Source organism: Megalobrama amblycephala, linkage group LG15, assembly GCF_018812025.1.
Source record: "Megalobrama amblycephala isolate DHTTF-2021 linkage group LG15, ASM1881202v1, whole genome shotgun sequence".
Taxonomy (NCBI): domain Eukaryota; kingdom Metazoa; phylum Chordata; class Actinopteri; order Cypriniformes; family Xenocyprididae; genus Megalobrama; species Megalobrama amblycephala.
The window spans coordinates 14441684-14464324 of record NC_063058.1 but is presented as its reverse complement, the minus strand read 5'-3'; the positions used below and the strand labels follow the sequence as shown (position 1 = coordinate 14464324).

Genomic DNA, 22641 nt, shown 5'->3' with positions numbered 1-22641 from the left:
ATAGTTCACTCAAAAATGAAAATTCTGTAATTTACTCAACCTCATGTTGTTTCTAAGTAAAACTATTAAAAGTCGCTTTTATTAGTTGAAAAATTATTAGGTGAAAAACTTAAATGAAGCTTAAATGAAAATTAGAAAATAGAACTAATTGATATAAAATTAAATAGAAATATTTCAAAGATAATAAAAAGCAAAGCACATAAAATGACTAACATACACTAAAATTAAACTGAAGATATAAAAATTAAAAATATGAATAAATACTATAATAGTATATAAATAATACTAAAATAATACTGGTCAAAGCTGTATGACATTCTTTCTTCTGCTGAACATAAAATACGATATTTTGAAAAATATAGTGGTTTTTTTATGTTTGTTTGTTTTCATACAATGGAAGTCAATGGGCTGCAATGTTGTTTGGTTCCCAAATGTTCTTCAAAATATCTAGAAAGAAAGTCATACAGGTTTGGAACAGCATAAGTAAATGATGACAGAATTTTTATTTTTGCGTGAGCAATAATTTAGAAAAATGCTTTAAATGGACTTTTAAAAATGTTTGTCAATCAATTTATCAATTTAGCCCTATTCAGATTTGGAGAAAAAAAAAAAAGTCCTACTCTTATTAATTACTGCTACCCTGAATGGATGGGTGGATGGGAGGACTGGGACAAATAGACAAACTTTCCAGGAGATTCCACACATTCTTCTTGACTTTCATCTTTTTACCTCTTCCTGTCATCATGCTATGGGCCAGAAAGCACCCCAGGGCCCATTACTGGGTTCAGATATCCTGACAATCCCCCACCTCCGCCCCTTTTCCACTGCCCTGCCCCCATCTAATCCCAGCTATCCCTTCTCTTCCTCACTCACTCTTTTTCCCCTCATAAAAGGGGCTCTAGTACAATTGCCATACAGTTGCTTAACTCTTCAACAAACAGATAGCAGAAAGAGAGCGAAAGAGAGGCCCACTACCCCAACACATAAACACAGTCGAACTCCTGGCGCAGAGAGCAACAGGGCAAACTACTAAATTTAAACTATTTTTAAAAAAAACTAGAGCTTTGGAAAACACACGGATCAAGTACTTACTACAGTTACTGATTTTAAAGGACGTGAGAATGCATGTATGGTAGTAAGTGTGTGTTTAACTGGTTTGCAGAGAGGGGCTCCTGTAGTGATAAGATCCATTGTTCAGCAACAAAGGTCAGAGTTCATCTCCGAACAGCCTGAGATAACAATCAGCAATGCTCTGTAAAAACTCCCATGGACACACACACACAAAAGTCACCCAAACAGAAAAATCAATCTGTCCTACATAGAAAATTAGATCTATGAGGTGACACGTTTGATGTTACGCAGTGCATGTGCGCAATCAACATACACACTCTAATGTGTCAAACTTCACTCCTGGATGGCCACTGTCCTGCTCCAAACAGCTCCAAAATATCTGTCAGAAAGTTCCTAGAAGACCTTGATTAGCTTGTTCAAGTGTGTTTAATTAGGGTTGGAGCTAAACTCTGCAGCACAGTGGCCCTCCACAAACTGAGTTTGACACCCCTGCTCTATATCAACTCATGCTATGTCTAAACCAGTGGTTCTCAACCCTGGTCCTGGCGCCCCTAATGTCTCCCTAACCAAACACGTGATTTAGGTCATCAGCTCATTAGTAGAAACTTCAAGGGACCAGGGTTGAGAAGCACTGGTCTACATTTTGGTTTCCATCCACAAGGAGAAGGACCGGTTTTTCCTGCGAAAATTGAGCTTTGAAGATGCTCTCCCAACTGGAGCAATTTGAAAATGCCAAATTTGCATTGTGGTGTGGATTGTGAAAACGTAAGTATTTGAAAACGATGAGCCATGTTTAGTCACGTGATGCATACCTTCCTGCAAATATGACAATTTCTGTCCTGTGGCAAAACATGAGGCAAATTGCGTTGTTGACCATAAATTAAATGGCGATTGAGTGCGACCTGGACATACCAGTGAGTGATGGGATATTCTGCTAATAATATGATCATTCCAGAAGAATAGTGTGAAAACTGTATTAGGTCTGGTCTCTTGGTATCATTTCAGTTATTATGTTTTACACACACACAGTAAGATGATTCCAGCATTTTTTTTTTGATGTTTCAGTGTTTTTGGAAAAAGCTTGAAAACACTAGTGTGTATGAAAAGCATTTTGAAATGGAAACACCATCAAATGTATCCAGAGTAATGAAGCCTCAGATACAGATATGGTGGAAGCGGGTTAGACGTTCCCTAACAGCACTGTGAATCCCCCACATACACAGCTGGGGTTGCTTGCATTGCATCTTCTGCCTCAAAAGATTAGTCCACTTTTAAATACACTTTTCCTGATAAATTTCCTCACCCCAATGTCATCCAAGATGTTCATGTCTTTCTTTCGTCAGTCGAAAAGAAATGAAGGTTTTTGAGAAAAATATTCCAGGATTATTCTCCTTATAGTGGATGTCAATGGCTACCAACAGGTTGAAGGTCCAAATTGCAGTTTCAGTGCAGCTTCAAAGGGCTTTAAATGATACCAGACAAGGAATAAGGGTCTTATCTAGCGAAACAATCGGTCATTTTCGAAAAAAACCCAACCGTTTATGCTTTATAAACAAAATATCGCCTTGAATGTAGTTCCCGTTTCCGTATTCTTCAAAACGCTTAAGCTGAATGTTCTACACCTTCACTATTCTACTTACGAAAAAAACGAAACTGGCACCGGGTTAATTCCGTAAGTAGAATAGTGAAGGTGTAGAACATTCAGCGTAAGCGTTTTTAAAGAAAGTACGGAAACAGAAAGTACGTTCAAGGCGATATTTTGTTTATAAAGCATAAACGGTTGTATTTTTTTCGAAAATGACCGATCATTCCACTAGATAAGACCCTTATTCCTCGTCTGGTATCGTTTAAAGCCCTTTGAAGCTGCACTGAAACTGCAATTTGGACCTTCAACCTGTTGGTAGCCATTGACATCCACTATAAGGAGAAAAATCCTGGAATGTTTTCCTCAAAAACCTTCATTTCTTTTCAACTGACGAAAGAAAGACAGACATGAACATCTTGGATGACATGGGGGTGAGGAAATTATCAGGAAAAGGTATTTAAAAGTGGACTAATCCTTTAAGCTACAGTCTATGTTTCTGCGATGTCCATCATTTTCTTGTTTTCTGTTCTGAACCTGTAATATTGTACACCCAGCTTTAATAAAACAATAAGAAATGCTTCAACTGTTACAATATTAGTTCTCCAAATGGCATTGTTCTCATTCACAGCTGTCTTCACACAAATAAAAGTTGGGTAAGATACACCTTAAACATAATATTAGTGGGCTGGTCATTTCTTAGAAGGTCCAAACAAGCTTTCCAATAATCTACACAAGAATTTCAGGGACCTAAAGCACCTTTTTCATGTTCTCATTGTGGATCTGAAACCTGTGGTTGAAATGACGCAGTTTGTTTAAACACGTCACTTCCCAAAATGTGACTGTGGTGAAATGTTGCTTTACAGTTTTTCTGAGTTGGATTGTATTGATATAGCAAAGCAGACTGCACTGGAAATAGAATAGCAAAATCTTAACTACTTATAATTTTTAATACTGCCAAATCCCTAATTATTTGTTTCTAAAACCCCATCTAAACACAAATCTGTCCAACACAACGAAACTCATCAATGGCTTCCGTAGAGTCAGAGAAGATTGGCATAATGGTGTTACTCTACTTCATAGACTCATAGCTGCTGAGAGTTAAGAATAAGTCTGACGGAAAACAAAGACAAAAACAAATTCAAAATATTCTCATATTCAACTTGAATGAAACTTTCTTTTAAAGTTTGTTTGAAAACCCAAAGATACGCTAGTGTTTGTGTATTGGCGGATACATTAGCATGTGTTGGCTAAGTCCGTCTGACAGGCTTAGCTCCATGACCGGGTTGTTAGATGACCTGTTGGCAGGCCAGAGAGGGGAAGCTTTGGCTTCATAATCCAGGGATTAAATATCCTCCCTGTGCGTTTCTGTGTTTCAGCCAGGGACCTTTCAAATAGACCTACAGCATGGTAATGTACGAGAAAAGTAGCAGCTCCTATAGCGGTAGCTACGCTAACACAGCCACACTAGACAAATTGCTGCCGTGTTGTAGAAAATATCTGTGAATGACATGGAATTCAACAACATGTCATGTCTGAAGACTTCAGCTACCATTTACCGATCACTTTAAAACATCTCAAGTTTTGTCCAAACACAGCTGTCGGAGTAGTTATTGTGAAGGAATGCAAAGAGCGCAATTAACGAAAACATGCGTGAAATTGTTATTTTTTTTCTATTCGTTGCTTGTACAGGTGTGAATTCTCCCACACAGCTTGAATAATTGCTATTAAAAGAGACCGTACAAAGAAAGCCATATTTTAAACAGGACTACAAACTTCAAGGCCTGCTTTACCACCTCCAACAAGCTTTAGATAATTCAATTTGAATCTCAACATCTCTTCACATTTTCCAACGCTTTCTCCCTGAAGAAACATTTTGCCAGCTGGTTTGAGAGGGAAAGCTCAAGAAAGGAAATGCTTGTGGAAAAAAAACACAAGGGAGAGCGAGAGCGAGAGAAAAGACAGGAAACAGATTTTTTCCTCCCTGAAATTTTGGAGGGAAAATTGGAGTCGACAGCCAAAGGCCTGTAGTGTCTGTCAGGATGAGTGACAAGAGAACAAGACGATAGTTTTCAGTTTTGTTCTTTAAAAGGCCATTGAATGGACAGTTTTAAGTAGATAGAAAACCCAGCTAGCTGTATTAGACACTGAGATAGTCAAGATGACATTACAGCAAATTCCGCATGTTAGGAGAGAATTTATGGAGGTGCAGTCTTGCTTCTGAGGTAAAATGTGGTGGAAGTGCATTTTTTTATTTGAGTTCAAATACAAGCAGACTTGGTGAGACTAATTTTAAAAACATTTAAAAATCTTACTGCCCACAAACTTTTCAATGGTACTGCATACAGTATGTGAAATGATCAATCAGTATTCAGTATGCAAGTATAGTAAAAGATAAGACTAATCCCCATTCACTATGCAAATATATGTAAATAAAAAGACCAATTGCAATTCCGTATACAAAATATTTACATTTTCAAACTGTAATCTGACTTTTCTTAAAGCATGATGTTCACAAAAACAATGAATAGCTCAACTAAATTGAAATTAACTACAAAAGAGTTTGAATAATAGTTTAGGCGTGGTCCCATTTATTGTGTTGTTTGGCAAGATTTTTCGTGGACATTATCCAATCATTTCAATTGGAATCCACGTTCGGGTGGAAAGATTTTTTTCGCAGATTTTGCTTGTGTTCAACCTGGTAATTCAAATTCACCGCGCTGACCAACAGCTTTCTAAGTAAATAAGACTGGCGTGCCTTGTCTCCTGACACCAGTAGCCTACAAGCATCTCAATAGGCCGCTTTATCAAACAGGAAACCCCAAACTAGACAACTAGCCTATAAACAGAGGTAGGGAATGAGTTGACAGACACAACATGAGTAGCAACTTGGAAGAGGAATTGAGGAAGAGAGAACTAAAGAGGATATTTTGCACCAGAGCTCGAAAGCAAACACAATGCAAGCGCTAACAGACACACACCCGGTTACTATGGTGAGGCGCTCTACAGCAGTTATGTCACAGAGATCCATATTTCCAATATGTCTTTAGTAACGGCATCCAAACCACAGAGAGTATTGATCAACTAAACACTCATCATCCATCTACTCTTGTATGTGGGAATAAACTCATTCGTTCATCAGCAAAAAAACAACAACTTTTATTCAAAATCACAGATTATTCATTTAAAGTAAAAACCCAATAAACAGAAAGCTCATTTGATGTCATTCTACAAAACGAGTGCCATTTGTGGTTCTCATGTATGCAAAATACGACTATCAATTATCATTGTCATCTTTACTGTGTTAAAGACATTCTTTAACATTTTTCATTCGCAAAAAAGAATTGCAATTATAAGAGATATAAACTCGCAATTTATATCTCGCAATTCAGACTTTATAACTCAATTTGGACATTATCTCACACAATTCAGACTTTATAACTCAATTTGGACTTTATCTCACGCAAATCGGACTTTATCTCACGCAAATCGGACTTTATCTCAAGCAATTCGGACTTTATCACGCGCAATTCAGACTTTATCACACGCAATTCGGATTTTATAAATCGCAATTCGGACTTCATATCTCGCAATTCTAACTTTATCTCACGCAATTCTAACTTTATCACGCGCAATTCAGACTTTATAACTCTCAATTCAGACTTTATATCTCGCAATTCAGACTTTATAACTCGCAATTCAGACTTTATAACTCACAATTCAGACTTTATAACTCACAATTCGGACTTTATCTCACGCAATTCAGACTTTATCTTACGCAATTTGGACTTTATCACACACAATTCGGATTTTATAAATCGCAATTCAGACTTTATAACTCTCAATTCAGACTTTATCCCATGCAATTCGGACTTTATCTTACGCAATTTGGACTTTATCACACACAATTCGGATTTTATAAATCGCAATTCAGACTTTATAACTCTCAATTCAGACTTTATATCTCGCAATTCAGACTTTATAACTCTCAATTCAGACTTTATTACTCTCAATTCAGACTTTATCCCATGCAATTCTGACTTTATATCTCACAATTCTGCCTTTATATCTTGCAATTCTGACTTTATATCTCACAATTCTGTGAAAAAAGTCAGAATTGCGAGATGTAAACTCGAAATTGCGAGAAAAAAGTCAGAATTGTGAAATAAAAAGTCACAATTACCTTCTTTATTTTTTATTCAGTGGCGGAAACAAGCTTCCATATGTTTCTTTATATGTGAGCAAATATGCAAATTTGTATGAAAATATGTATGAAAATAAAATCTCACATTTTGTTTTTCTATCTATGGGGGGGGGGGGGGGGGGGTTATTTTAGTTGACAATGTAGAATTTGTAGGTTAGGTGTCAACCCATGTTGTTTATTTTTTAGTAATGATCATGATTTGTGATGATCATGATCATCATCATTCAAGACATGACTGTGAAAGAACTTAAACCCTTATGTTTTGATGTCAGTAGCATCTTCAAATGTCAACCCTGTTACCATGATTATACAGTAAAAAAATGGATAACTGTTTATAAAACTTCATCATTCATTTTCTCAGTAATGTATTCTAGTGTCACAACCTTGAGCACAAGACTTGCAATGTCAAATTGAACTGTAAACCTGTCAACCCTGTTAGCGTTAACTGAGCATTTCCTGAACATTTCCTGAACGCTTCCTAAATGTTTCCTGAAGGATTAGTAAGTCATGGGAACGAATTATTAATTTGTGGCCACGATATACATATTTTTTTCCTATGTGTCATGTGCAGGGTCCTTGACCCACTTTTTTTAATCTGAAATAATGTGTAAAATCTTACAAAAATATACTCAACAACAACAACAACAAAAATCACTTTATCAAACTGGAACAGGCACCCATTTACAGAATGACATTCTCAGAGGTGAGCAAAAGAATTTTGCGACTTACCGACAACCATGAGTGTGAACTCAAACCCCCTCTTCACGGACTTCCTGTACACCTGGTTGGGGAGGTTGGCGAAGCCGACATAACCCTCCAGATTCCTCTGCTGGAAGAGAACACAGCTTTACTCCACATTCCACTGATTAAAGAGCAGAACGGCTCCTCCATTACTGTTATCCCTCTTAAAACAGGGCTCAAGAAGACTTCAGAGGAAAGATATTAAAGGCTATGCTAACATTAACACTAGTTACAGTGGATAATGACTTGGCACAGTCAAACTCCTAATCTAACATGCAGGGATACCACAACAAAGGATAACATGGAATTTTGCTAATTTGAGGATAAGTAAACAGATCTGCGTTAAGCACGTATGAAAGTAACACACCAAAACTGCTTGCCCAAACACAACTTTTGGAAACCAGGAGGCTGGGGAAGAGAGGACACATGGGATCTTGTGACAAACAGACATGAGGTGAAGCCTGTTTCACATGCTCATTTACGTTTCGTATCAAATCCATCATGAACTCAATGTCGTCATGGAGACAGTGAATTTCACTCCAGATCACAGCCAGCGCCTTGTCCAGATGCAAGTTCTCCTTCTCAAGCTCCTCCATCCCTTTCTCTCCGTCACTTTCCTTCTCTTGTAATCTCATGCTCTCGGAAGCACAGCGCTGAAGCACACGCTAGGCGAGGCAAACACAATTGATCGCTCTGCTTTGGCTCCGCTGAGCTTCTCATGCATGGTAGGCCAATGGAAAACTAACTATTAGGGGCCATGCAGATCATTTTAGAGAGAGATAGAGAGTTTGAATGGGGAGGGCTACGATCACAAGGGCGAGTTAACTCTTTTTGGCCTGAATGAATGACTATGACCACAAATATCACAACTAAGCCAAAAGATTTTTTGGGAAACAGTGCATGCCATGGTTCATGGAAAAATGTAAATTCTTGGAAGAAAGAAAATCGTTGGGGATGCATGTTACATTGCTACCATATCGGTTATTAGCCAATAATTATTCTAATTTATCGGTATTTTACGTTTAGATTAACTGTCGTCACTTGATGCTCACTTAATAATTAATAACACTAATAATTTAATAAATAATAAATAAATAATTGAAGTGTTAAATGCAATATATTTTTTTAAAAATCAATTTTTTTATTTTTTCATGTTTAAATGACAAACTTCACTTGTAGCATTTAAAATTATTTAAATTATATCGATATTTAAATCATTATGATATTAAATTATATTATATATTATATTAAAGAGGTTGTTATATTAAAGGTTGGCCAATAACCGATATAAAGCTGATGTATATGATATTACGCTATTACATGCATTACAATTGCTGCAATGAAATTTAGATTTATTTGACAAATTTCCTAAATAATTAACTGTAAAATGAATGAATATAAAAAGTAAAACTAAATAGATTTATGCTTTGGCAACATCTTGTATCTGTAATCCTATTGTTGTATTTTTCACAAATATGAAATAGTTTAAAAACATGAATAAAAAGGAAGTAAACACTGTAACCAACAGCGCACTCAGTAATCTTGTAAAATTGGGAATAATATTTTCTCAAATAAAGAAATGGCAACATTAATTTTACGCTCACATCCGCGCTCAGGTGCTAGGGTTCTTAGTGCTGTCAAAATAAAAGACATGTCACTGTCAAAATAAAAGTGCTTCTGACACTTTACAGCCAAACAGAAAAACTTATCAGTTAATATCGACAATTTAAAAAGGCGAAATAACCATATTTTTATATAAAGAAATTTACAGGTTATCGGCCATAACATTATCAGAAAATAATCATCGGGCATGAGTAAATAATCATCAGACAGAATTTGAATATCAGTGCATCGCTAAAAATCATACCGCTTTGGAATGACATGCACAAATTTTGACAGAATTTTTGTGTGAAATATCCCTTTAAAAGAACAATATATCAAAATGGATTTGATACGAAACCTCTGACAGTTAATGGACACTCGCATCCCACAACACAATTGCATCTTCTTCAAATTCATACTATATAATTCATACACCAGTCTATAAATAGCCACGCTCTGTGAACAGCTCAGGGCATTTTCCATGCTTTCGCTCTTGAAGCGCTCTTACGTAACTGTAAGATTGATGTCATGGCCCAACATGGCAAACAACACAACATCTGACCAGATGAGTGAATCAAATCATTGATTATTGAACCCCTCTCCATGTTAGAGTGAAGGATGCAAATGCGTAGGTGAGTGTTCACAAGCTTCAGAATAGGTTTAACATTTGTGCAGTTCATTCATCCTTTGAAGGATGTATAACACAGCTGATATGAGGACCTTAAATATACTGGCGCCCAAAAAGCACTGAAGCATTAGAAAACAAAATACCAAAAATATCAACTGGCATCTGCAAACACATGATGCCAGACCTTTTCTCGTAACTAACTTCACTTTTATGAGCACTCATTTTTACCCAAATGGCTCCATGTTGATTTAAAGTGGATATTGGAAGTGAAGTTCACACAGACGGGATTGTGATATATGCTCGGTGACAGTTTTTGGCTGCTCTTCTCTCTCTAACCCTATTGAAATGCATCTCCACTCACTGCTCTCCACAAGAGATCTAGGCATCACACTTAGAGCCTGTCATTCTCATTTGCTTCTCCAAACAGCTATTAACAGCCCAACTATTTACTCTAAAAACACATTTGTATGCATCTGGAATCACGATCATGTGTTTTGAGGTCAATGAACAACGGTAATCAACATATGTGTGTGTATGGTCTGACACAACAACAACAGGGCCTTAAAAAATTAGGTTCACTTTTAAAATTCACATCTTCACACATGCCTACAGTATGGCATGGTAATTTGGAAGCCATTTTTGACCTCATCTTGTTTAATGGTGTTAATAAGTGATAATGTTACACATACTTAAAATGTAGATTCTGAAGAGTTTGTATCTTAGTTCTTTTATGGTTTGGATGAAAATACAATGTTTTACTACATAAGCATGTGGCATAATTCACTTTATCAATAATACACACGAACCAGTGAGCTTTTGATCAAATCAAGGAACCCCAGATTATGGTAAGCTATTTTAACATTCAGTTCTATAAAACAAGTAACATCTTTTTTTATTATTTAGTACTTATTTGTACGAAAATCCCACTATAGTAAATATTTATTTAAAAAGTAATCTAATAGTGACTAGAATTGTTTTAAATACTAGTATTAGACATAATATTACTATTTCTTTACTAATATTTAAACATTTGCCATTGAATTCTATGGGGATCTGTGGTTCAGATATCAGCTATTCAATGTATTCCAACAGTTGTTACCAATAGCATTTTTACTAGTAGCCTAACACTAATAGTTGATACCTGAAGCACAAATCGCCACAGAATTTGCAATTTGCTACCTATAACAAATAAATAGTTACTTGCCACTATTTGTATAGTGATAAACAGCAAATAAATAAACAGTTGTATGTAATTGGTGGATCCAAAATGGACAATATTCATATTCATGCGTTTCATTCATATTTCATGTTAAAGGGTTAGTTCACCCAAAAATGAAAATTCTGTCATTTATTACTCACCCTCATGCCGTTCCAGACCCGTAAGACCTTCGTTAATCTTCGGAACACAAATTAAGATATTTTAGTTGAAATCTGTTGGCTCACTGAGACCTCCATAGGCAGCAATGATCCATAAAGGTACTAAAAACATATTTAAATCGGTTCATGTGAGTACAGTGGTTCAATATTAATATTATAAAGCGAAGAGAATATTTTTGGTGCGCCAAAAAAAAAAAAAATAAATAACGACTTATTTAGTGCTTCATGAAGCATCGGAGCACAAATGAATCATTGATTCGATACACTGATTCATTGTGCTCCGATGCTTCCTGAAGCAGTGTTTTGAAATCGGACATCACTAAATAAGTCGTTATTTTTTATTTTTTTTTGGTGCACCAAAAATATTCTCATCGCTTTATAATATTAATATTGAACCACTGTACTCACATGAACTGATTTAAATATGTTTTTAGTACCTTTATGGATCTTGAGAGAAGAAATGTCATTGCTCCCTATGGAGGCCTCACGGAGCCATCGGATTTCAACTAAAATATCTTAATTTGTGTTCTGAAGATTAACGAAGGTCTTACGGGTGTGGAACGGCATGAGGGTGAGTAATAAATGACAGAATTTTCATTTTTGGGTGAACTAACCCTTTAATCATTTATGGCTTATGATTTATCAATATTACTTTTGATTTCATATATTCATGTACTCCTATTCCATATATTAATCCTCATCATATTTTCAAGTATTTACTCTTTAATGTACCCCTTTATGGTTATTCTTCTTGTATCTTTAAGAGTATGTATGCTTGCTATATTCAATTGTTCTTCAAGTGTTCCAATGTGACGGGTCACGTTGATACATTTGTGGTTAGGTATTGGACGCCTGCCAAGTACTGCAAAAGAGATGATGTTTTCAGAATTACTTGCTCATTTGAAACTGATGTACCTTTTGTATGAAAATATGTCTGTTTTCATTTCTGCAACTAAGACATAATGGATGTCTGTTTGACCTTTGCTTATTAGACCAAAAGATAAGTTTGAGTGGGATGTAAGTTTTCCTATGCTTATGGTATAAAACGGACTGTGTCTTTGATAGTTTAGCTTTTTTTTTTTGCTCTTTTTGGTTCTCGTATCTCTTCGGCTTCTTCTACCGCTCATTTCATTCTGCAAATGTCTTAATTTTAGGGCTGTCAAACGATTAATCGCGATTAATCGCATACAAAATAAAAGTTTGAGTTTGCCTAATATATGTATATATAAATACAAACACATTCATGTATATATTTGAGAAATATTTACAAGTATATGTATTTATTTATATTTTTATATAATTTATATTATATATAAATAAAATATTTTGTACATAAATAACATATTTCTCTTAAATATATACATTAATTAGTGTGTATTTATATATACATAATAATTACACACAGTACACCCACATATATTATGCAAACTCAAACTTTTATTTTGTAAGCGATTAATCGCAATTAATCGTTTGACAGCCCTACTTAATTTTGTTCCTTCTTTCTCTATATTCTGATCTTCATCTTCATCTATTAGATACAATACTCTGGATTTTATTATTAACTATTAATTACTTAATTAATTTGTCTCTATAATTTTTTAATTACTAAATTTGTTATTCCTTATTCAAATTTGATCATTGCTGGACTGCCTGGATCTCATTGCCTCAAATTTTTGCATCACTGGTTACTAATTGAATATGTACTGGATAACATAACACTGGAAAATATCTATTGCATAGTTATTGGTGAAATTAAATAAATCAAAAATAGACGCTAGTTAGTTTTAAGCAATAAATGTGAAAACGGCTTGCCATATCAGATGCTGATTAGGGGACAGTCACACGAGGAATCAATTCGCCCACCACCATGCAAATCCATGAATCAATGAGCCAGATGTGCTTTAAATGTATTTTCTGTAGAGATTTAGATAAATGTATGAATATTGTACTCACTGCAACGCTGGAAACAGCTGAGTCGGGTCTCTCGATCATCGTCCTGTGGTGGCAACACCCACTCTGAATCCCAATAGATCAGGCATAAAAAGATGAGTCGACTCAGAAAGGGTCGAGTGCAGAAGCGATGATGAACTCTTACAGCTGATTCTGATTTGGACTAAATGAGCAGATTTTTAGGGGAGGTAAACGTGCACAGGACAAAAACAAGCATGCGAGCATCGGCCAGGGAAAAATGTTACAATGCTGCGAGCATGAAAGGCGATTGTCCTCCTCCTGGAGAATTCAACCCCTATTGGTCAGCGACTGGCCACTTGTAGTGATGTCATAGTTTCCGCCCACTCTCGCATTTCATTGGCTCACTGGATTTTTACAATGGATTGTGGTATTTGTAGTGGCAAGCACGTGGACGCAGGAAGAGCGGAAAAGATGCAGTAGCCTATGTGAATTTACCTCGGCAGATGCATTAGAAATTCTTCAAAACAAAATAAAATATTTTAAAAACAAATTACGTCGAGATCTCAGACAGGAAAATAAAAAAGGACAAACACTTTTAATTAGGCTATCAACAGAGCAGATTATGAGGAGTTTATGATCTGGAAGTGTGCCCTCTAGTGAATTATTATAATAGTAAGCCTAAATGTTACCAATGTCCGTCCAACATTGTTTTCATTCAGGTTTTGTTGAATAAAGAAGTGTTATCCAATAGTACGATGGTGTTTGGGAGATTGTGTTGTCACACCACCTCTGTTAATGAGGAGATGTGTTTATTAAAAAAAACGAGAGTGGTTTAGAAGTATAAACCGCATAATTGTTGCTTCATTTTCAGTGGCGAAGCTCGCATTTTTCTCTTTATCTGGTTTCACACAAAACTGGCCTTTAGGGGTCGTAACTCTGAGGGAAAAATGTTCACATTTGAAATGTTTGTTTAAAGTGCTGCCATAGGCTAATAAACATGCTAAAAATTATGTGGAATTGGAAATTAAACAACACCTTTGAGAGACTGGAAGAGCTTGAGCTGTTGGAGAGATAAAATGTTACATTAGTCTGAGCAGAATCCGGTAAATTCAGCAATTTAGAGATTATTCAGCTTAGAAATACTCAAATACAAGACTGTGCTTCAGAAACAGAAGATTTTACAATATCTGCATAATATATTCTGTGGAACAAGAGTTTTGAAATGTATCCAAGTGTTAAAGGTGCCCTCGAATGAAAAATTGAATTTATCTTGAATAACAAGAGTTCAGTACATGGAAAAGACATACATTGAGTTTCAAACCCCATTGCTTCCTCTTTCTTATGTAAATCTCATTTGTTTAAAAGACTTCCGGAAAACACGCGGATCTCAACATAACACCGACTGTTACGTAACAGTCGGGATCATTAATATGTACGCCCCCAATATTTGCATATGCCAGCCCATGTTCAAGCATTAGACAAGGAAAGGCAGTATTAACGTCTGGATCTGTGCACAGACAAGGTAAGCCAGCAAGAACAACAGCGAAAAATGGCAGATGGAGCAATAATAACTGACATGATCCATGATAACATGATATTTTTAGTGACATTTGTGAATTGTCTTTCTAAATGTTTCGTTAGCATGTTGCTAATGTACTGTTAAATGTGGTTAAAGTTACCATCGTTTATTACTGTATTCACGAGACAAGAGAGCCGTTGCTATTTTCATTTTTAAACACTTGCAGTCTGTATAATTCATAAACACAACTTCATTCTTTATAAATCTCTCCAACAGTGTGTAATGTTAACTTTAGCCACGGAGCATAGCCTCAAACTCATAGAGAATCAAACGTAAACACCCAAATAAATACTTTACTCACATGATTCGATGTATGCACACAGCATGCATGACGAACATCTTGTAAAGATCCATTTGAGGGTTATATTAGCTGTGTGAACTTTGTAAATGCGCTGTAATATAGTCGAGAGCTCGTGTGGCAGGGAGCACGCGATTTAAAGGGGCGGCGACTGAAAAAATCAGTGCATAGTTAATGATGCCCCAAAATAGGCAGTTAAAAAAATTTATTTAAAAAAATCTATGGGGTATTTTGAGCTGAAACTTCACAGACACATTCAGGAGACACCTTAGACTTATATTACATCTTGTGAAAAAGCATTCTTGGGCACCTTTAAACCACATTGTTTTTATTACTTGGTGAACTCTATCATTGGTGAATTAGTTTTTGTGTTAAAAGAACCCGCTTTGTTGAGTCTCTGAACCAGAAACACAATCTTATCTTCAACAACCTTTCTCAGAACCCTCTTCTTCTTAATTTGGTGTTGTACAAGGAGCTAAAACGAATTAAAAAATGCTGCTTAGCAGTAGTGTATTTCACACAGGAAATACCCTAATTACATCTCCTCCTAAGCATCTTAAAGGAAGTTCACCCAAAAATGAAAATTCTGTCATTATTTACTCACCCTCAAGTTGTTGCAAACCTATATTCATTTCTTCAGCTGATCCCAAAAGAAGATACTGTATTTTGAAGAATATGGGTAACCAAACAGTTGATAGGCCCTGTTGACTTCCATAGAGGACTTGCAAGAAATGCTACTTGTCCAGTGATAAGACTTCAAAATATCTTCTTTTGTGTTCAGGAGAAGAAAAAATTATTTTTTTTGGGTGAACTATTCCTTTAAAATTGGCCTAGTGCTCTGCTGGCGAACCGGCTACTGTTCATTCATTAGCATCTGTTTGGATCATGCAAGTAAAAATACATGCTCTGGAATTCTAACTATTATCATAACTAAACATTTGGCAGCTCTATGGTTTATGTGATATTGATTATTTAAAGATAGAAGTTCTTTTACCCTTGGTATAATATTATTTATGTTGTCTAAAGCTCCCAGAAGCGACTGGAAAGTGAGTATAGAGTAAACATTTGTCAGTTACAGTTACATTTTTTTAGGGAAATTAAAATGATTTCTTTATATACACTCAACAGTTTAGGAATGCTATGCAAGTTCCTCACATAAATGTAGAGGGTTGCACAATGAGGGTTGCGTCTGTGGTTGCACAATGTTAACTTTTGTGAATGACCGGTATACGGCCAATGAGAATGTGTTTCTTTAGTCTCTATCAGTGTGTGTCCTCGCAGCACCTCAGACCAAGACATCAGCTAAGTTAACATGGGTGCAATTCGAAATAGCATATGGAGCATGCATGGTGAATGTGATTTAACCAAGTAGAACTTGTACTTTGATCAACATTCTTGTTGATCCTGGAACAATATTCCAACCAACCAATCAGATTTGAGAGATAGGTTTACAGTTAAGTTTAGGCTTACAACCAGGTTTAAGGGCTTCTACACCATTCTTATTCACGAATATCATTTCCCTCTGATTTTACGGATAAGTTGGGTAGGATTAGATTTAGTCCAGGGAGTGAATTTCAAGGGAGGATGGAGTTCCAGTTCAAAATGTACATGATTTCCATGTTTTATCCACCTGGTAGCCTCCATGCACTTTGCAAATTTCATACATAAATATAGTGGGATTTTCTGCATCTATGGTTTAAAAATCTAAAATATATCCCCAATTATAGGGTCCACCCAGTGAATCTCGGCCTTTTCCACCAATTTATTTATTATAGAGGTCTGGTGATTGAAATGATAGCCTAATGATGCCCTCTAGTGAAATATTCAAATAGCAGTTGTGCACTCAAAAAAATAATTTGTTGATGCTGTTCACTTTATTTAAACAACTTATTTTGATTCAACACCATTGTAGGTTTCTGGTTCAAATTTAATTGCTTCATGTTAAACTGACTTAAAACGATTACTTTTTGACTTAACTTACTGTTTTCATATTAAAATAACATGTTTCAATCAAGTAAACTCAACCAGGGGTGCGTTTCCCAAAGCGAACTATGGTCGTAAGTTCCGTCGTTACCAATAGAGTTCAATGGGACTTACGACCATAGTTCACCAACGATGCTTTCGGGAAACGCACCCCAGAACTCAATCAAACAGGACTTTCACTTCCCATCATGCTTTGCAAAGGGGCTGATCTGGAAGAGTAAATGTTGAAATAAAGTGTTATTTTAAGCAGTTTTTAGCAACATGAGAAAATGAAGAGACCTTTTAATGTTTACTTTCTATTATGTTGGTATTTAAAAGTTTCTGTTATGTTAATAGTTTTGGGGTTACCATTGTGGTGAAGTGTAGAACATGTGCTTGGGTTATCTAACAATTATCTAACAGTAACTAAAGTTGATTAATAAAAAAGCAGTTATATCGGGCATGTCATAGCTGGAATAAACCCATCTTCTGGCTAACGTTTAACAATGAGAGTCTTTATAGAGTAAAGATTTTGTAAAAGTTGTGAAAATTGTTTTTGAATGCATCCATTAATTAAACTGGGTTACTTTTTTAAATTTCTGTTTGATATTCATTTTAGGATCATTAAACTTAATGGTTTTGGACAAAATTAAGAATGTTAACCTGATTCAACTAAATGGCATTGAGTTAACCTTATGTAATAAATTTAAGTTAACTGAAATAAATAATGTTAATTAAATTCAACATAACCAAATTATGTGGAACCTGTTGACATAAAAAAATTAAGTAAATCCAACATATTTTTTTGAGTGTAATGTGTCCTATTTATAATAATTATAGGATATTCTGTTACCTTTAGAAAATGAATGTAAAAATGTTCCATAAATAAAATGTCTCATAAAATTAAAAATTAATATCTGCAGGATGCTTTTTTTTTTTAAATTTATTTATTTATTTTTAGAAATTTTACTTGAAGACAACACTGGCATCAATGGAAAGAAATAAATCCAAGATTTTTTTAAATCAAAATACATGTTTTTTTTTTTTGTTTTTTTTTTTTAAATATTTGTAGTACATTTTAGCAAAACTAACTGACAGAATCTAAACTAAACTAAACTCTTAAGTACATAAGCAAATACTAAATAAAAATGCAGATAATTTAATAATGGACAATGAAGAAAATCTTAACATATGACAACTTCTATGCACTATTCTCTAATATTAATAATACAGCTTATTTAAAGTTCATATCAGTATGTTTAATTTTGACACAGATAATGAGATCAAAACATTTAAATAATGTTAATATTACAGGTTTATTTTACAATTATGGGGGTGTATGTGTGTGTGTACATGTAGAAAATTTCTTCCGAGTTTCATTTTGGTGATTTTGAAGCCCTTTTCTTGTCTATGTGGTTTTTGTTCAGCTTGGCCCAGCTATTTTCAGGGTTCATACAGAACTGTCTCTTCTCAACTGTTTTGAACCTATAGCAGATTACAGGCAAAAGCGTTAAAACAACACGAAAGTGAGTGAATTCTAAATGTTAGCAGCAATATTGGTGTACATATCGAGAGGATACTCACACAATGTATCTGACTGGGCAAATGTTACTTGTCCAACGATAAGACTCGAGCTTTTTCTTAGGAATTCTCATATTGTTTTCACTAAAGCAACAGATACTTTTTGCCAATTCATCTGCAAGACCTGAAAAAATTAAAAGGTTCATTAGTAAATGTGATTCAACACATTTTTAAACTATGTTTTTATTCTCCAGGTAACTAAAAACTGTTTTACATTGTTTAAATAAGGTTTCCTTTGGAAATTTGAGCCTTAAAACGATTTACATCCTCAGAAAGAGAAAAATATGTCAGAAGCAGACACTCACCAGCTGAGGTAAGTTGCACAGCACAGCACAGCATCAGAAGCACTATTGCAGTCTTTAATACAGTCATCATTCTTCAGGTATGATAAACCACACAAGAGAGAGTGAAAGTATGTGGTGTATTGTCAGCAGTCCATTATATAGAGATGGTGAACTAATATTTGTCTTGAAAGAAATCCCCTATGTTGATTCTATGGACCAGTGACACAGCCTTTTCTAAGTATACTGAACCCTCTTCCTCTTTTCTTGAAGCTGTTATATGTGCTAAAAATGCATACGAGCGAATACAATGCAGTGCATTTCATGTAAACACCCTCATTCAATTCAAATGACCTCCTACAGATTCCTTAAAATGATGCAGCTATTGCGCTTCTGAGCTATACCACATATAAATAACATTTTCTTTTATTTTCAGTAGCTTGGATTCATTGGTGAGAAATATAATTCATTTACAGCTACAGTATAACTCCATATCTTATCCAATAATGTGTTTCTCACAATAGAAGAGCAATAGTGAAGATAAACAATACATTTTTCTCTCCAAATTGTAACTGATGTAGGAGTTCCTCATTAGTTCACCTTCATTATGGTATTCTGATGACATATACATCTGACCTTTTCTTATCAGACCAAAACACACGTTTAGAAAGATATATTCTTCGCTCTTATTTTGTTCTTCACTTCTGCTTCTTCTCTTCTACCTCTCTTTTTCTATCTTACTTATTTTAGGTCCATCTTCCTCTATTTCAACAAAAAATCAATGGTAATGGCACTGAATAATGTTACAATGTGATGCTGGTTCAACTTGCACTCTCAGAAGATGAAACACAACTACAACTGACTTAAAGTCACACAGCCTGTTTGTGGTCTTTGTAACAGTGTTAACCAAAACACATAATTTGTTGCGAAGAAACCAGTAACAATGTCGATATGGTGTTTATTTTAAAAAAACACTTTTGGTGAGAAACAAAATTAGCAAACTACTCTCCTTTATGAGGCAGAAAACAATATCACTCAATCAAATATGCTTCTGCTTTTTTTTTTTTTTTTTTGCAACAAATTATGTGTCTCGGTTTGAAAAAAAAAGTTAGTTGTCAAACTGCACAACTAAAGGAACCACTCATCACCAAAATGGTGACCAAACATTTTCAATAAAACATCAACATCTAAACCTGTTGATTCTCAAAAATAACTTCTGCTGAGATCTTGAGAGATTTATTGTCTTCTTTTGTCTTCAGTTGATTTCAGGCTGTGTGGCTTTAAGTCAGTTGTAGTTGTGTTTCATTTTCTGAGAGTGCAAGTTGAACCAACATCACATTGTAACATTATTCAGTGCCATTACCATTGATTTTTTGTTGAAATTTCAACATTTTCAACATTAATTGCGGGTGCAAAAGTGAAATTGATTCAATGCGATTAATGTTGACACATTAACATTGATTTAACATTTTTTTGATCATTGCTTGGTATCTGGGTATGGTTATACCACAATCCGGCTATTGTTACCTACTGACATCAAATTCAAAATACATTTTTATGGACATATGGATATTAATCGGCGTCGTGATGAACGTCGCAATGATGAGTTTGTCTACGATATTGTCGCGTTCTTTGCAGTAAAGGAGGATTAAACAACTCCACAAACAGCATTAAAGCTTCACATATTACTAACCAGATTAACTTTATTCCTGTCATTCATTAACAGAAGTTTAACACTAATGTTTGTTTCATTTGAAGTCACCATAATTGTGATTGGTGTTTCAATTAGTTGGGCTCTTAACTCATATAATAGGTTTGTCTTTTATGGCTGTTGTGGTAGTGTGTTTGTCAAACAAGATCAGATGATGATTTAATGGTCATTGTGAAATGGCCTGAATCACTGATGTCATTTGAAAAAAAATAAAATTGTGCTTTGCTCTTAATACTTAGGGTGCTTTCACACCTGCCTCATTTAGTTCGGTTGAATCGTACCAGAGTTCGTTTTCTCCTTTGGTGCGGTTCGTTTGGGCAGGTGTGAAAGCAGCAATCGCACTCGAGTGCGCACTAAAAGCGGACCAAACAAGCGTACCGAGACCTGCTTGAAGAGGTGGTCTCGGTACGCTTTCAAACGAACTCTGGAGCGGTTCGCTTGAGATGTGAAAGCAATCCGACCCAGTTAACGGACCAACGAACCAAATGACATCATAATTCATAACGGAAAATGTGATATAAAAAGCGGTAGTGTCTGATTCTGTGAGTGAGCACATTATTTACCACAGATGTAAACCAACGAGCGCCTCTGTTGTGTAATTGCACTTCTCCGTGTGAGAATGCTGTCCCGACAAAGCCTTTTTCCTGCTCTGCTTCATTATAAAATGTATATAGTCTCTCTCGACACGCTGACAACAGGTCGCTTACTACACAGCGCTGGGAAACCAGAGACAGACCGAGAGAGACAAAGAGCGCGCGTTTGAATTTGCCGCAGTATTAATATGAATGTAGTATATAATTTAACAGCTGGAAAGACGGCTACATTTATAAAGTGTTTGCGTGTGTCTCGACAGTTACAAATAAAGCCACAATAATCTCATGGAGCGAACTTGTCAATCATTATTTTGATGGATGACGCAAAGAAAACTCTGACCAATAAGAGGACAGTTTTACTCGCATGTGACTTGCCTAAACGCATTTTGGTACGCTTTGAAATGTTGCCACGTGAAAGCGAACCGAACCAAGAAGAAAATGCAACATTGTAACAAATTTAGTCCCTGTTTCGGAACAAAACAAGCGATCCATAGGTGTGAAAACACCCTTAAAGAAGTTACAATCCCTGTTTTACTGCAGCATGCAGTATATCACTGTATGAGAAAATCAGTTAGAAGACTAAAAACTAATGACAAACACAGATATGAGCAATCAGCATATGAAGCTCAATAATGGTGACAACCAAAAACAAGAAAAATAATCCTGTTTTTGGTTTGAAATATTATTTTTCTTGTTTTAAGGAAAAAATCACTTAATTTTGACTTATTTATTCTGAAAACAATACAATAATTTTTACTTTTCTAGAAAATGCTTCTTGATTTAAGAATTTTTAGATATTTGGACTGAAACCAGGTAAAAAATCTTAATTAAGAAAGGAATTTTTTTGCAGTGTGTTTCTTGTTTCTGTCCCAAACAGAAACAAGATTATTTTTCTTACCCCATTTTTCTTGTCATTTTACTTAGCTAGTAAAAGCATCTAGTGGTCTAATCTTACACAGTGTTTTTTTTTTTTTTTTTTTTTTTTTTTTTGGATCATGGATGTAATGCAGTTAATTTTAATTTATTAATTCATCTTAATAATAGTCTGTTATACAATGTCAGAGAAATAAAAATATGGCAGGACTTTTACTCTTTGACCCCTGGACTTCCCACCTCTGTTGGTTTTGTTGGTTTATGAGGTCTCAATGACGGTCAGTTTAATTTTGTTATGAGATCTCAATGACTGTCAGTATTGCAGGTAACGGTCTGTAATGAGATCTCAAAACAGTATGTTTTGTCCTTTTATGCAATTTTAATGACAGTTGTTTTTTTTTTTCAGTTACGAGATCTCAATGACGGCAGTTTATTCCTTTACAAGTTCTCAATGATGGTCGTTTTTTTAACCATTTAAGAGATCTTAGTGAACATTGGTTTCATTTGGTTATGAAATCTCAATGACTGCGGTTTTATTCAGTTACGAGATCTCCATGACGGTTGGTTTTTATTTGGTCACGAGATCTCAATGACGGTCGGTTTTGCTGGGTTATGAGATCTCAATATCAGTTGGTTTTATTCGGTTA

At 35.2% G+C, this 22641-nt stretch overlaps 2 protein-coding genes across 2 annotated transcripts in view; both read right to left on the bottom strand.

The window, feature by feature from the left end:
* septin15 (septin 15) overlaps positions 1-13463 on the bottom strand; it is a 37357-nt gene extending 23894 nt beyond the window's left edge. Inside the window, 2 exon segments of the mRNA XM_048159069.1 lie at positions 7587-7686; positions 13159-13463. Coding sequence (XP_048015026.1) covers positions 7587-7686; positions 13159-13197 — 139 coding nt within the window. The 5' untranslated portion in view covers positions 13198-13463.
* Positions 13464-17945: 4482 nt separating this feature from the next.
* LOC125247743 (monocyte chemotactic protein 1B-like) lies at positions 17946-19585 on the bottom strand. Its single transcript, XM_048159196.1, has 3 exons — positions 18842-19585; positions 18540-18660; positions 17946-18440 (listed from the first exon to the last, which is right to left on the bottom strand). The coding sequence occupies exons 1-3, from the start codon at positions 18909-18911 to the stop codon at positions 18332-18334; spliced, it is 300 nt and encodes a 99-aa protein (XP_048015153.1). The 5' UTR covers positions 18912-19585; the 3' UTR covers positions 17946-18331.
* Between the last annotated feature and the right edge of the window lie 3056 nt (positions 19586-22641).